Source organism: Penicillium odoratum (genome assembly GCF_028828045.1).
Source record: "Penicillium odoratum strain IBT 22623 chromosome Unknown utg000003l_segment0_segment0, whole genome shotgun sequence".
Classification (NCBI taxonomy): domain Eukaryota; kingdom Fungi; phylum Ascomycota; class Eurotiomycetes; order Eurotiales; family Aspergillaceae; genus Penicillium; species Penicillium odoratum.
The window spans coordinates 338,522-353,697 of NW_026643145.1; the positions used below are offsets into that span (position 1 = coordinate 338,522).

Consider the following 15,176-nt stretch of genomic DNA (forward strand, 5'->3'; position numbering starts at 1 on the left):
GGATCCAACCAAGGTATATGATCTAATGTCCGCGGTTTCACTAGCATAATTTAGAAAGCAGGTCAGATGTCAAGCCCATTCATAGTCCTTCAACTGTTCATGGACTTGTCTTTAAAAGTGGCTAGCATCCTTGGGATCAAGGTCCTGGGGTCTCTGGTTGATCTGTCTGAAGGGCAAATTTGGATGATTGACTACTCTTAAAGATGCCTGGGTATTGCTACACTGAAAAAAGAAGAAGAAAAAGGTTACTATCTCCAAGGTGATCACTATTATTAATGTTCTTTCTTCCCCGCCAATCACATTGATTGTCATTCGCCTTACCCGCGCCTCGGCTGACAGATTCGCTTTTTACTCCGTACCCGCCCAGTTCAACTCCCGCCACCCGCGTTTCCTTTCCTTCGTTATTCCTGTTATACCCTGGGATTTTACAGTCGACTCACGATCCTGATACTAAAACCATGTCATTCTCTAATCTGGTCTCTGATCTCGCTTTCCGGGATTCCAATGCCGACGAGCGGGGCTCGCAGATTTCGCGTGCTCAATCCCGTACCGCTCGTTCCTACACGAGTACAACAGCCACGAGTGTCAGCATATCTGGGGATATTTCTAGCCAACTCCATGCTGGATACAGCCACCCATTAAGTCGATCGTGGCAGGCAGAGAGGCAGTTGACCAAAGTAAGTACTTAAACTCCCAATATCACGGTTGCATCCAATCTCATCTAGACTTTTCCAGGAAATGCTTATATACCCGCTATTCATCACCGACAATCCGGACGAAGAGAGCCCGATTCCGTCTCTGCCTAACCAGTACCGCCGAGGTGTCAATCGCCTTATTCCTTTCCTGGCCCCTCTAGTCCGAAAAGGACTTCGTTCGGTCATGCTCTTTGGTGTCCCCTTGCACCCCTCGGCCAAGGATGCTCTTGGAACGGCTGCCGATGACCCGGAAGGTCCTGTTATACAGGCGATCCGGCTGCTGCGCTCTCGGCTTCCCCAACTTTACATCACGACGGATGTTTGCCTTTGCGAGTACACATCTCATGGTCATTGTGGAATCCTTCGGGAGGACGGGACACTAGACAATGCACAATCTGTCGACCGCATCGCTGATGTGGCATTAGCATACGCCGTCGCGGGTGCCCACTGTGTTGCGCCGTCCGACATGAATGATGGAAGAGTGCGTGGGATTAAGCTCAAACTGATTGAGGCGGGTCTGGCCCACCGGGTGCTCTTGATGTCGTACAGTGCAAAGTTTAGCGGCTGTCTATATGGCCCCTTCCGTGATGCGGCCGGGTCATGTCCTTCATTTGGAGATCGCCGTTGCTATCAACTCCCCCCGGGTGGTCGAGGACTTGCCCGACGGGCGATTCAGCGTGACATGAATGAGGGTGCGGACATTATCATGGTCAAGCCGGCCAGCAGCTACCTGGACATTATTCGTGACGCAAAAGACCTTGCTCAGGATCTCCCAGTGGCGGCATATCAAGTTAGTGGTGAATTCGCTATGATTCACGCGGCTGCGAAGGCAGGCGTTTTCGACCTAAAAGCCATGGCCTTTGAAAGCACTGAAGGGATTCTAAGGGCGGGAGCAGGGATTGTGGTTAGCTACTTTGTCCCAGAATTCCTGGATTGGCTTTAAGTAACTTGTCCTCTTCCGCAATTCCGACATGGCTCCAATCGTCGCCAGTCCACGCCCTAGGGAGGCTGAGGACTGTACATCCAACTGCATCGCGTTACCGGAAATCCCTCGCTCCTAAAATCAAGATAGATACCCCTTGTGACTTGTTTCTCTTATTGTCGCAATGTTTTAAAAGAGAACTAAGGAAGTCCAACTTACCATATCATGAATCTCATCTCAATACCTTTTTTCTCTGATGAGAGTACTTTGTACCAAAAATAAAAGTCAATACATACCCAAGAAATTGTTATTCGTAGTCCCTAATTTGCTGACGTGTTTCTCTCTAAACGGGTTGGAATAAGTTGCAAATGTCTCACATGCAGGCTTCAAATTGAGTACCCTCATTGTATTTCCTTTTTTGATGTAAAGTTCTATTTATTATATACCTTGGTATTATAATTATATGTATATATGAGGCTACTAGTGCCAAATACATCTAGGTTTCTGATTCGGCTATAGAGGATTGCATAAGTAATATGGGTAGTAAGAATAGCCTTTCATATATTCAATGCGTATTCTAAGCTGAGAAGTCCCCCTCAAAAGAGAAGGGGAAGACCATTGGAATAAACCGAGGGGATTATATATGTACTGTGCAACAATTCGCTTGGCTCCGCTGCCCCCTAGAGTTCCCCAGAGCGCCCCAGAATCATGTACATTAAGAAAGACAAAAAGAGGAATATAAAGGAAGGAAAAGGTAAGATCCACAAGAAAGAGAAGAGGCAAAGAAATCCGGGAATCATTAAACATAAGAACCGTGGCTTGTAACATTCCAACATCTCACATATAGTTTGGCTTGAACCCTTGAAAGCCATAAGGGACCACATCACTTCGAACGACCTCTCCGGGAGCAATGTAGGCCCCTCGGCCAAGTGTCACTCCGGGATAGATAGTACATCCTGCTCCAATATAGCAGTCTTCCATGATACGGACGCGGCGGCCTTGATATCGGCTTTGTGTGCCTTTTCGCTCCTGCATGCTAGAATGTGCCATGGTGGTGAGAATGGTGACATTAGACCCCACCCAGGTATGAGCGCCCACGAAAATAAAGCAATCATCAACAAATACACAGTCATGGGAGATCATCACGTCTTCTCCAATGCTAAGGTACCCATAGTGGCAGGTGAATGGTGACTCCACAATCGCTCCCGGTCCGAGACTAGGGGTCGGACGTCGCATCGTCGGGCTGGACATACCCGGAGACCCTGGAGGCTTCAGGGTGCAAGGGGGTTGGGCTGCCAGAATCTCCTTGAGGAGACGATTTTGTTCTTTTGAGCTGAGCCCGCTGAGAGGATTGCAGGCGTTGTTGAATCGGGCGAGTGCGCGTCGGCATCGGTCTCTTTCCTCTACGAGGTACACATCAAATGGCCGGTAGAGGTCGCCTTTGATCATTTTGTCCATCTCGGTGTCTTCAATGCTCGCCATGCGACTAGATAACTGGTTTTCAATGCTTAGGGCCATTCGAGCCTGCACTTGGGGGCTATTAGTGTCTAACGACGTGGCAGGCGTTGACGGTGCCACCGCTCCCTGAAACAGTAGAGGCCCATTAGTTTTCGGGGACGGTCCATGAGAGATTTCTCGAATCAGAGGCACCCCAGGGAAATCCGGTTTGGAGGGTACATCCCGAGGGAGTTCATGGATGGACGAGACCTCTCTATAATCTCCCTTGGCCACGTGCCCCGGGGGATATGCTGGCCCCGAATGACCCGGATTAGACCAAAGTCGTTTGGGCCATAACATGTGATTTTTGGAGACAGGGTCGGTGGCGCTGGTGTTATATTGTGGAGCAGATCGCTCGTCTTCCACGATTGGTCGCGTTTTCCGTTCCATTTGCTCTGACAAATGCCGGTCCTGATTCTCTGGGATATTTTGATCACTGGATTCGGGACATTCTTCTTTTGACTGTAAGGGTATTGGTGGCTTCGAATTCGAAGGCTTCTGCCACATGTTCCGCGATGTGTACCCTTCACACAAAAAGCCCCCACGAAGGCAGTTGTTACCTGGTATCAATTGTTAACATGACGCCCTTTAAGCAAAGCCACCATGACCTGCTGCTTTCCATAATGAATGGAATTTGGGCGTACGATGAAGAAGGAGAAAAGGAAGAAGAAAGGCTGCAGTAAATACTTACAGGCTGGGTGCTGTTCATCACATTTCTTTTTCCTACGACGACACGTCATACAGCCGGTCTTGGTTCGGTTGCTAAAAACTCGTTTGCGTTTGGGCGCCATCTGCGCCGTTGTTGGTCGCTCCGAGGAATATGGAGGTGACGAGGATGATTGCACCGTGGGGGCCGGGGTTGACCGAGATGCGTTCATGTTTCGGTGATTGGGGTCCAGGGAATGTGCTTCTCTTTGGAGTGCATCGGCCAGTTGGGCATCAGAGGCATCGATCTGCTGGACCCTCTGGGCTTGACTCGCCAACTGAGTATCGTATTCAGGCCATGGTCCATTAGAAGATATCCGGGAGGACTCATGGGGGTCTGATCGGGATGGGCCATGGGGAGCCGGTTCCAAATCCGAGACTGATCCTGAACCCGCCCCGTTGGAGTTGGGGGGCGCACTCAACTCGGTGGGATTACCTTTGGAGCCCCTGACCGTGCCGTGGAGCTCGGATGGATGTCTCGACTCATGTTCCCGAGAGGAAGAGTTGGATCTCTTGCGCTTATGGGTGTGAACAGATGCCTCCAGCGATGATCGTTGCGACCCGTGGTCTTCCGGGCTGTGCTCTTGCTCCGGACTTTCTGATTCGGGCATAGCCTTGAAATCTGGCGAGGTGTCTCTATCCTTTGGAAAAGAATTGACCTTGGAGACGGACGAGTCCTTGCCATTAACCGCGGTGAAGCGGGATGGACTGTGCTCAGTTCCTGCCTCTGCACCAGAATCATGGCTGCTCATGGCTGGAACAGTGACTATAGCTGTCATTTGCCCACCCCTTTCTCCAACAGAGGTTGGCGTTGTGTTTTCTGTTACGCCGCGCCTTTTACTTTGCCCTGTCAAAAGCGATGCGCTGTGCCACGGGTCTTACCCGCAGACGCGCGCCGGGAAATTGCCGAGAATAGAAACACGAGGGGGTTGTTATGATCCCCGCGCTTGTCAGTTCTTTGTTTTTTCTTTTTTTTGGGTTTTGTTCTCTCTCTACCTTCCGGAGAGCGTACGGATTCAGAATCCCGTTCTCCTACTCCCCAGATAGATCGCGTGAACCTTGTCTGGAGTGGGGCGTGGGAGATGTGGGCGGGTTTCCGTGGCGCCCAGGACCAAACACACCTTTACCAGAGAGAGAAGAATTCCCAGATCAGAGAATAGAGAACAGAGACCAGTTCCTTTTCTTGGTTCAATAAAAGATAATAAGTAGAAGATGAAATTGGGCCCTATAGGTGGTAGAGTAAACGGGAACTAGATAAAAGAAATATGGTGGGAAAGGTAGGGGGAGAGAAGGGGGAAAAGAGAAAGAGAGAGTATAAGGGAGAGAAAGAAGAAGGGAAAGAAAAAGGAAAAGGAAAGAGGAAAGAAGAAAGGAACGAGGAAAGAGGGGCTAAAAATATAGAAAGAAAAGAACTTACATTAACTACTCCGTACTAATAGTTACAATGTATAGGAGTAAGAGAGAGAGGGAAATGAATGATGCCCTTTGCCCCTCAACTTTTTAACCTTCATTTTTTAACCCTTTTCTCTCTTTCCCTTCTCTTACTATTTTCTCTATGATTTTTTTCTCTCTCTCAATGGCCCCTAATCGAAATTAAATATTTGAAAGAAGAAGCCGGGGGGCAAAAGAAAAGGGAAGTTGGCGCGGGATCGGCAAGGACGTCACATATAAGCTACCAATCGGAAGACGTAGGCGCCATATGAGTGAGTGACTGAGACAACAATTTCCCAAACGAACGGGAGCGACAATGGCGCGCGTTCCCAGGCGCCCCGTGTCCCTCTTAGTGGGGCTAATCGGGCGGCTTTGGGCGGTCTGGAAGCGGGCGCGATACCACTTTAGCCATTTGGCGTGTGGGCGCATTGGGCGGTTATGCATCGCTTATCAGCTGGTCACCCGCCATCACATACTTTCCCCCCTCTTTTACAAATAGTATACACAAGGTCCGTACAGGACACATATATATAGACTTGTAATGTACTGTATGTCATTTTCTTTATTAACTATTTTCCCCAGAGCCTAATACTTATAAAGTGTACGCCATACTTCTCTTACATCTCTCTACACCCCAAGTCTATTAAATTATATTTTTATATAAGATAAATCAGGTTTACTATGTATCATACATAATTGTTATTGATTTACTTTAATTTGATCAGGAATATACATGGGTCTGAGTCACTTGGCCTAGTATCTGCCATCTGGTATATCCATAATCTAGTATATCTTCTTAGATCCTTAGATATAAAAGATTATTTTGAAAAAAGTGAGAAATCATACTAACAAATTATCATCAATCGGTCTAAGGAGAGTGCTGATGTATATAGTATGTATATACTAATCGACTGTATCAGGCAACTTGTGAAAGGCCTAGTCCCTTATCCTTCCCTACAGCCGAGCTAAATTTTTCTACTAATGTATAGTAAGTATCATTGTACATCACTATACCTTTTCTCATTCTCTTCTATTCTCTTCTTCATTTTCACCCAACCCCCTCCTCTCTCTCCTTCGATTGTAGAACCATGGGAAGCGACCGGGAGAGCTTGGCTGACTAAGATCCCGAGTTCCCCGTCCTAAGTCGAAACGACGCGCTTCACCGCCAGTGTTGATGACTTCGTCTTTTCTATCCCACAACTGACTTTGACTCAGCTCCTGGGAGTTCCCGTCGATCATTACTGCGAAAGCTTGGGTGCTCCATTTTGTGTAAAGAAGCATAATCTGCTGACTCTCCAAGCCCCTCCAAGAGTCCATATTTGCTACCCCACCAGTCCTCTCTCCCCTTCCCTCTCACTCTTTCTACCTAACATCTCCCCCTCCCCCTCTTCAACCAATTCTTCCGCTCTCCATCTCCAACGGTGACGCGCACTCATACGTCCCTGCCAATTCCTTGCTGGGACCTCTGTTGACACTCTGTTTCTTTTTCCATTTTTATCTTTCCATTGGGGATTGCCGTGACGACTTCGTGATCCCGGCGACTGCGCCAATCTTTGCGGCGTGATGTCTGTTTCCGTGCAAGAGCTGGACAGCACGGTCCGCGCTTTCTTCGAAGGCAAGGGCGACGTGGTAAGTTCAAGTGGACTTGAGGATAATATACGAACCAGGAAATATTGGAAACTGACGATGCGCAGCAAAAACAAGCCCAGCAGACCCTCACCGAAGTAAGCGTGCCTTATCCACAACGCGATTTAGTGCTCAAGTCTTACATGTCGATCTAGTTCAAGCAAAATCCTGATGCCTGGGTAACTGTTGGCAACATCCTACAGGAAGCATCATACCCCCAGACCAAATGTGCGTGATTTTTCCCCTTACCGTAGCTCCGATCGCAATATATGCTTACCCGTTGCCAGACATCGCTCTTCAGGTTCTTGACGATGTGATCATGACCCGGTGGAAGGTCCTTCCGAGAGACCAGTGTCAAGGTAGCGTTCAACATGTCCCCTCCCATCTCCCGTTTGACCTTCTTTTGTTTTTTTGAGTGACTTTTGCTGATGCATTTACTCGTTAATCTCAGGAATTCGAAATTTCATCGTCAATTTCATCATCGAAAACTCTGGCTCCGAGGAGAAGCTCCGGTCTGAACGTGCTTTCGTGAACAAACTCAACCTTGTCCTGGTCTCGATCTTGAAGCAGGAATGGCCGCACAACTGGCCGACCTTCATCAACGAGATAATCTCCTCTTGCCACTCCAGTCTCTCCATCTGTGAAAACAACATGGCTATTCTGCGCCTGTTATCCGAGGAGGTCTTTGATTTTTCACAAGACCAGATGACGTCGGTTAAGGCCAGAAACTTGAAAACATCCATGACCCAGGAGTTCGCTTCTATCTTCCAACTTTGCTCCGAGGTTCTCAACACCGCGAACCAACCGAGCCTGGTCAAGGCAACACTGGAAACCCTTTTGCGCTTCCTGAACTGGATTCCCCTGGGCTACATATTTGAAACCCCAATTATTAATACTCTCTTGACGCGATTCTTGGGCACCCCCGAATTCCGAAATGTCACCCTCAAGTGTCTCACCGAAATCGGCGGCCTGCAAATTGGTGCTCCGTATAACTATGATGAGAGACTGGTTCATATGTTCACCGAGACTCTGACTACCGTCTCCACCGTAATCCCTCTTTCCATGGACCTGAAAGAGACCTACGCGCAGAGCAATGGCAGAGACCAGGAGTTTGTATCGAATCTGGCACTTTTCCTGTCGAGCTTTTTCAGCGCCCACCTAGACGTATGTTCCAACCAATTCCCCGCATCCCTGCGAACCGGGCTCAGTACTAACGCTATTGTTGCAATTTTATAGCTGATCGAGAAGCTCCCCAACCAAGACTATCTTACGCACGCCCACTTTTACCTCATTCGTGTTAGCCAGATTGATGACCGAGAGGTGTTTAAGATTTGCTTGGATTACTGGACTCGGTTGGTGCAAGAACTTTATGAGGAGATGCAGCAACTCCCCATCACGGATATCAACCCGCTCGTGACTATGGGTGTCAGTGGGTTGGCGAACGGGGGTGCGCCTCACCCCAGCACCCTCGCCAACTACCCTCTCCGCAAACACAAGTACGAGACTGTTCTTTCGAACCTCCGCACGGTCATGATCGAGAAGATGGTCCGACCCGAGGAGGTATTGATCGTCGAGAATGATGAAGGTGAGATCGTACGTGAATTCGTCAAGGAGAGTGACACAATCCAGCTCTACAAGACCATCCGAGAGTGCTTGGTCTACCTCACGCATTTAGATGTGGTCGATACCGAGACCATCATGATTGATAAGCTGGCGAAGCAAGTTGACGGATCCGAATGGTCCTGGGTGAACTGCAATACCCTGTGTTGGGCAATTGGATCTATCTCCGGAGCCATGAACGAGGAAACAGAGAAACGGTTCCTAGTCACTGTCATCAAAGACCTTTTAGGCCTGACCGAGCAAAAGCGCGGAAAGGACAACAAAGCTGTGGTGGCGAGTAATATCATGTACATTGTGGGCCAATATCCGCGATTCTTGAAGGCCCACTGGAAGTTCTTGAAGACTGTGGTGAATAAGCTATTTGAGTTCATGCACGAAACACACGAAGGTGTCCAAGACATGGCTTGTGATACATTCATCAAGATCGCCAACAAGTGCCGCCGACACTTTGTTGCATTGCAACCCGGGGAGAATGAGCCGTTTATTGAGGAAATCGTGCGGAACATGAGGAAGATCACCATGGATCTTTCTCCTCAGCAGATCCACACATTCTACGAAGCATGTGGCTACATGATCTCTGCACAAGGTCAAAAGGGCCTTCAAGATCGCCTAACTGAAAATTTGATGGCCTTGCCAAATTCGGCCTGGGACCAGATCATCGCGGAAGCCAACCAGAATGCTGCGATTCTCCAGGATGCTAACACTATCAAGATTATTGGCAACATTATGAAGACTAACGTTGCGGCTTGCTCATCTATTGGAACCTACTTCTATTCTCAGATTGGCCGCATCTTCCATGACATGTTGAACATGTACCGCGCTTCCAGTCAATTGATCAACGACGCTGTAGCCAGCGATGGTATTTCCCCCAAAACCCGAATTACTCATACGGCATGCTAATATCTCCATAGGACAAATCGCCCCCAAGACACCTAAAGTTCGCGGTCTTCGCACCATCAAGAAGGAGATCTTGAAGCTCATTGATACATACGTTGAGAAGTCGGATGATCTCGAAATGGTTAATGAAAGCATGGTGCCGCCCCTTCTTGAGGCAGTCCTCATTGATTATCACCGCAACGTACCGGATGCACGCGAAGCGGAAGTCTTGAATGTCATGACAACCATCATTCATAAGCTCCACGTACGTGATATTCCATATTTTATTCCTTCCCCTCAAAAGACGGGCAATCACAGCTAACCTTTTTCTCCCTTGGGCCACAGAATCTAATGGAAGATAAGATCCCTGCCATCATGGACAGCGTCTTTACCTGTACACTGGAAATGATCAACAAAGACTTCCATGAGTACCCTGAACATCGTGTTCAGTTCTTCAAGTTGCTGCAGGCCATCAATCTATACTGCTTCCAGGCATTACTGAAACTTGATGGCCCCCAGTTCAAATTTGTTATTGATTCTTGCATGTGGGCATCGAAGCATGACAACAGAGAGGTTGAGAACACGGGTCTCACCATGTGTTTGGAATTGATGAACAACATGGCCGAGACTGACTTACAGACCGCAAGCATCTTCTTCCGTCAATTTTACATCCCCATTCTCCAAGATGTCTTCTTCGTTCTTACCGACAGCGACCACAAGGCTGGTATGTATTTGCACTCCTCCAATGAAACCTCCATACCTCTGTTGCACAAAACTGATTTTTGGTCCACCCTAGGCTTCAAATCCCAGGCTATGCTTTTGTCCCGCATGTTCTACTTTGTCGAATCGCAAAAGATCTCCGAGCCTATCTACACTCCAGATCAGGCCCCTGTTGGCACTTCGAACAAGGATTTCCTCCAGCAGTATGTCGCCAACTTGCTGCAGAACGCTTTCAAGAATTTACAAGAGTATGTCCCTCATCGAACGCCTCTGTCCAGCACGGGGCAGTGGTTAAGCCTAGTTGATACTAATTGTAGCAGAGTGCAAATCCAGCAATTTGTCATTGGCCTTTTCGCCTATACCGATGATCTGAACAAGTTCAAGACCCATCTGCGTGACTTCCTCATCTCGTTGAAGGAATTCTCCGACGACAACGCTGAGCTATATGCCGAAGAAAGGGAGCAGGCTGTCCGGGATGCTCAAACCGCCGAGAGGAGCCGCGCAATGAAGGTTGGAGGCTTACTGAAGCCATCGGAGATGGATCAAGAAGATGAACTGTGACTCGACCAAGAATTACGGTCGGAGATCCCCCATTTCATGTCAACTAGCTCCTCTGAAAGGACGGGGAACCCGACGTCGTTATCAAGGAATGACGGCCTCGATGGCTGGTCCCTCTATGAGCTCTAAATCATGGGAAAAAACCATGATGCATTGTGCTGGAGTCGAGAAGGGCCATACATGATAGACCTGACCTTGCTTTCCTGTGTTAGTTTTTGCGGTGAGCTCGATCACGGGATACGCCCCGTTGGTCCTCTTGTACTTTGCACTGTTAGGATGATCTTGTTTGATATCTCTTAAAGAAGATGGCTTTTCAAATGAATCACCCCATGATGTGGGAAAAATGTAAACATCCAATGAATCAAATTCATATCATGGACATGCGTCATACTCCTGTAGTTGGTAATGCGGGCGGTGAGAGTCTTATCTTACTGGATTACTTATCGGGCGTTGGATTGGCCTTTTGACACAGAAAAAAAAGACAGTATCTTCCTTCACAACCCAATCATCTCTCTTTGCTAGGAGCACACTTATATCCTGCATCATGTCTCAAAATCGTCAACCAAGAAATCAACAACAGCAGACTACCACCGAAACATCTCAAGATTTGCCCCTCCGATTATCGGGAACCCTTCGATTGCGGGGCGAAGATGCTCCCAGCGTCACGCCAGAGCCATCCTCCTCTCGACGCATTAGATGGAGCGAAGATGTCGTAGATAACGAGGGCATGGGAAAGAAAAGTTCCAAAGGTAAAATTCACTCCCTTCCTCCCACTCGTCAGTCACACTGACCCCGTTTCTAGTTTGCTGCATCTACCACAAAGCTCGACCCGTGGGCGAGAGCAGCTCCGAATCGGAGTCTTCCTCCAGTTCGTCCGATTCAGACAGTGACAGTGAGATAGACCGCCGCAGGGCCAGGCCCAATAATCATTCTTCTCATCCACGAGGACGGGGATTGGCAGGGGAGGAGGGTGCATCCGATCAGTCGCAAGACCAAGCTTCAGCTGTCTGCCCTCAACATCGCCATCGCCATTCCAAGCCCAAGAGGAAACCAAGCCCGAATGCATATGAGAAGATGCCCAGATCATCGAAGAATTCATCTCGCGGTACATGATCTGATAAACCCCGGCGAAGCAATCCGATTTTGGGATCGTCAGAGACAAAATGTGTGCAACAATCCAGGAATTCATCGAGGCAGGGAAGAAAGCGCGGTTAACAGGGCCACGCGACTAAGTTCCCCCACATGAGACCTCAGAAAATGTGAACGTGGGCTCTGATGTCATATAATATTGTGCGGGTGCTGTTCAATGGCATGTGAATCACCTGCTAGGTGCAATGAAGGCAGGCCTACAATGGTCACTGGCTACTGACCTAGATATCTGTGAGTAGTTCTTATGTTCAGGACTTGAGGGATGATCAGCTTGGAGCGAAAGGCAACATATCCTGTCAATTCACAATATCTAAACGCCAATGGGTATCTGAATCACGACTGCATCAGGCACAATTAAAGATTAAATACACAAGTACGAAAATGAATGTTCAAGCCGCGCACCCGGTGTCTGTTTACACCATCATACTCTTCCTTCTAGCCGCCACACGAGTCTCTCGGCGATAACTGGCATCCACTCTGGAACCTTGACCAGCGAAGTCATCATTGTCCAAAGAGCTATCTGGCTGTATGTCAGCTAGACTTGTGTTGGGGGAGGATTTCTTCCACACTGGAGACTGTGGTTCTCCATTCCCAGAGGTATGCCTTGGGGGCGATTTATCGCGAGTGCCGCTGTTTGGATTAGACGAGTGGCGCCGTGATTGCCTCCGTCGTGACATTGCTTCCAACAATTGATTTGATGCGTCGTCTTTGGAAGACATATCAATTGCTTCATGAGTGGAATCTGAGTTGGCTTTGATTTGGTTCGGCTGCGGACAAGGGCTGGTCGGCTTTTCTCCTTGAGATAGATCACCCGCCTCACCCGAGTTTTCTGCACCAAGTAGGAAGCTTGAGGATCTGCGGGCTCCATTTCTTCCCACCGCATCAATCAGTTCTTTGGTTGGGCGACGCATTTTGTCACGCAGGTTAGGCTCCGCATAGCTGACCACTGCTCCCCGGCGTCGCGAAGATCGGGATGTCGCTGCAGCATCTGCAACACTGACCACAATGTCGGACTGGACGATTGGAGAATCTTTGAGTAGTGTAGGAGTCGGTTGTTCTGACTGCATCGAGGGCTGAAAGCTTCTTTCTCTCTGAGCATCGGACGCTGGACGAGGTCGACGCGCCGCCTGATTCAAGCCACGGCCTCTGTGTTTTTCCAAGTCCTTCGGTTTCTGGGGCGACACGGTATTTTCGTTGCCAACAATCGGCAGTGGGAGCTTATTATCAGAATGCAACGATGCCCGAGCTTTCTTGGGTGAGCTGAAGTTGACATTTGCACTCTCTAATTGTTGGTTGTCAGTATAAATGCACCATATAAAAAAAACAAGGAAGGCGGAAAATGGATTCCATACTCGGTTCAAGAACTTTCCGTTTCATAGTTCCAGTGGCTGGTCCACGTTTGATGCTCACCGGGGTCTTCGTGGGTGAAGGATCCTGATGCATCAACTGCAACAAGTCAACATGCCTTTGTGGACTCTGACTAGGTCGGCTGAATTGGAACTCGTCACTTTCTGAAAGTCCATCCTCATCCGATAGAGCTCCGTCTTTGTCTGGGCTAAATTTGCGTTTGGACCCTGACTTCACCGGCCGTATAATGTCTCCTACAGGGGGTTTCTGTTCCTCCGCTGTGAAATCTTTCTTTGCGGGGGTCACGGAGTCTGTTCTCTTTTTCTTCTTGCGTGTCTCGAGTGTGGGTGGGAGAAAGTGGTCAGAAATCGGGGGATTGCCTAGCTGGCTCTCTGGCAGGACTTCATGGATTGCTGGACTAGGTGAGGGGCTTTCCGTGACAGGATGCTGTGTTAGATCGACCTCAAATACAGGTGGAGCGGGACTGGAGTCCATCTGCACGACATTCTGGATCTCTAGTGGTCTATATAAATTAGCGGACATAACTCGTAAAGGACTTGGGGAAGGGAGACCTACTCTAGAGTACGCCGGGGGTAGCATTTATCTTCCAAAATGGCAGGCAGCTTCCCATCTTCCACGCCAGGATAATCCGGGTCTATTGGTTGCGGTCGCGACCCCGCCATTTTGGGGCGCTCCATATCGGACTTTTCTAGCGTGCCAACCTTGCGAGGAAGCATACCAAGATCTAATGCAAGGTCATTAAGCTCTGCAATCTTGGCGTCAAGTCGGGATTTTATCGCGTAGACCCCGGCATGGAGCATTTTCGCGGCCTCCAATCTCTCGGCCTCCTGAGTGACATTGATCACTTGTTGTCGTAAGGAGACATTCTCCGCGAGCAGGTGGGCGACTTCAGACTCTAGACTTCGGATCCGAAGGGACTGCATGGAATTGACCCGCGCGATCTCTTTATTCTGTCGCACAAATCTTCGCTTGACTAGAGCAAGGTGTTAATGAGAATTATCATTCGCTTTCTTTTTTTTTTTCCACTTACGGGCCTCGATTGACTCTGGAGGAGCTGTATAGTCATTTAGCCGAGCCATGATGGTCTATGGCCACCAGGTGGGGAGGGGAGGGGAGTGCAACAATGATGAAGAGAGTGAAACTTCATATGTGAGTTCCCAAGTAAACACGATTGTTGACGTTTGTCCGAATCAAGACTAGTGCATATTTTCTTCATAAGTGGATCCCGTGATCTCATGTTTGTCTCGTTTGTATTCAACCGTTCAGCTTCTACGTATCGCCAAAACATTCATCACTGAAACGCGCCACATTCCAATCATGGCGTACTCGTCGCGACCACCTTCCATGCTTCCTGGGGGATTCCGTCAGCCCCAACCATCCTCAGCTCTGACCACGCGCATTGCCGCCAAAAAAGCAGAGTTGGAGAATCTCCGCCAGCTCCGTGATCTGAGCGGGACCCTTGCCATGCAAATGCAAGCGCTGGAGAGCAAGATTGCTACGTTGAAAGATGGCACTGAAGGTGAATTCCATTCTTCGGCCAAGTGTTCTCCTGACTGATGTTGATTCTCAGCCGTTGCATGCGTTCTTGCCAATTGGGACAATGTGCTCCGCGCCATCAGTCTAGCCTCCAGTAAGCTTGCGCGATAGGGCTTATCAGCGATTGTACGCCACTAACTCGAATGCAGAGAAAGCTGGTGGGCTTGACCCGGATCAAGCCGAGGACCCGGGTGACTCTGGTTTGCCAGCCACCTTGGTTCGCATCCCAGACCAGGGTGAATGAACCACGATCGTAATTCAATTCGCCATGGTACGCATGGCAATTACGAAATAACCACATCCCCCCTCTTCTCCCCTCCCCTCTCCACCCTAAACCCAAATAGGCGGGGACCGCTGAAGAGGAAAGGCAAGATAAGCGGATTTACAGTGCCTGATCATTGAAGATGAGGGAAACGAAATCCCTTATGAAGGATCTTCTAGGATTATCTCATTGGGGGGAGGGTCACTCTACT

At 48.9% G+C, this 15,176-nt stretch overlaps 6 protein-coding genes across 6 annotated transcripts; 4 read left to right on the plus strand and 2 right to left on the minus strand.

Moving 5' to 3' along the window:
* Positions 1 to 458: 458 nt before the first annotated feature.
* Positions 459 to 1,638, plus strand: N7520_003369 (porphobilinogen synthase HEM2; the record flags this gene model as incomplete). Its single annotated transcript, XM_057137304.1, has 2 exons — positions 459 to 677; positions 736 to 1,638. The coding sequence occupies 2 exons, from the start codon at positions 459 to 461 to the stop codon at positions 1,636 to 1,638; spliced, it is 1,122 nt and encodes a 373-aa protein (XP_056997769.1).
* An 816-nt stretch (positions 1,639 to 2,454) lies between these two features.
* Positions 2,455 to 4,598, minus strand: N7520_003370 (uncharacterized protein; the record flags this gene model as incomplete). The annotated part of the gene is made up of 2 exons (XM_057137305.1): positions 2,455 to 3,674; positions 3,806 to 4,598. The coding sequence occupies 2 exons, from the start codon at positions 4,596 to 4,598 to the stop codon at positions 2,455 to 2,457; spliced, it is 2,013 nt and encodes a 670-aa protein (XP_056997770.1).
* Positions 4,599 to 6,813: 2,215 nt separating this feature from the next.
* N7520_003371 (exportin CRM1) lies at positions 6,814 to 10,653 on the plus strand (the record flags this gene model as incomplete). The annotated part of the gene is made up of 10 exons (XM_057137306.1): positions 6,814 to 6,879; positions 6,945 to 6,974; positions 7,032 to 7,104; positions 7,164 to 7,235; positions 7,328 to 8,040; positions 8,113 to 9,355; positions 9,408 to 9,637; positions 9,691 to 10,096; positions 10,169 to 10,340; positions 10,413 to 10,653. 10 exons carry the CDS (start codon positions 6,814 to 6,816, stop codon positions 10,651 to 10,653), a joined length of 3,246 nt encoding a protein of 1,081 aa, XP_056997771.1.
* A 541-nt stretch (positions 10,654 to 11,194) lies between these two features.
* On the plus strand, positions 11,195 to 11,763 carry N7520_003372 (PPP1R11/YPI1 family protein; the record flags this gene model as incomplete). The annotated part of the gene is made up of 2 exons (XM_057137307.1): positions 11,195 to 11,399; positions 11,453 to 11,763. 2 exons carry the CDS (start codon positions 11,195 to 11,197, stop codon positions 11,761 to 11,763), a joined length of 516 nt encoding a protein of 171 aa, XP_056997772.1.
* Positions 11,764 to 12,212: 449 nt separating this feature from the next.
* Positions 12,213 to 14,246, minus strand: N7520_003373 (shugoshin family protein; the record flags this gene model as incomplete). Its single annotated transcript, XM_057137308.1, has 4 exons — positions 12,213 to 13,081; positions 13,152 to 13,669; positions 13,723 to 14,140; positions 14,198 to 14,246. The coding sequence occupies 4 exons, from the start codon at positions 14,244 to 14,246 to the stop codon at positions 12,213 to 12,215; spliced, it is 1,854 nt and encodes a 617-aa protein (XP_056997773.1).
* A 238-nt stretch (positions 14,247 to 14,484) lies between these two features.
* On the plus strand, positions 14,485 to 14,947 carry N7520_003374 (DASH complex subunit DAD2; the record flags this gene model as incomplete). Its single annotated transcript, XM_057137309.1, has 3 exons — positions 14,485 to 14,686; positions 14,738 to 14,797; positions 14,853 to 14,947. 3 exons carry the CDS (start codon positions 14,485 to 14,487, stop codon positions 14,945 to 14,947), a joined length of 357 nt encoding a protein of 118 aa, XP_056997774.1.
* Between the last annotated feature and the right edge of the window lie 229 nt (positions 14,948 to 15,176).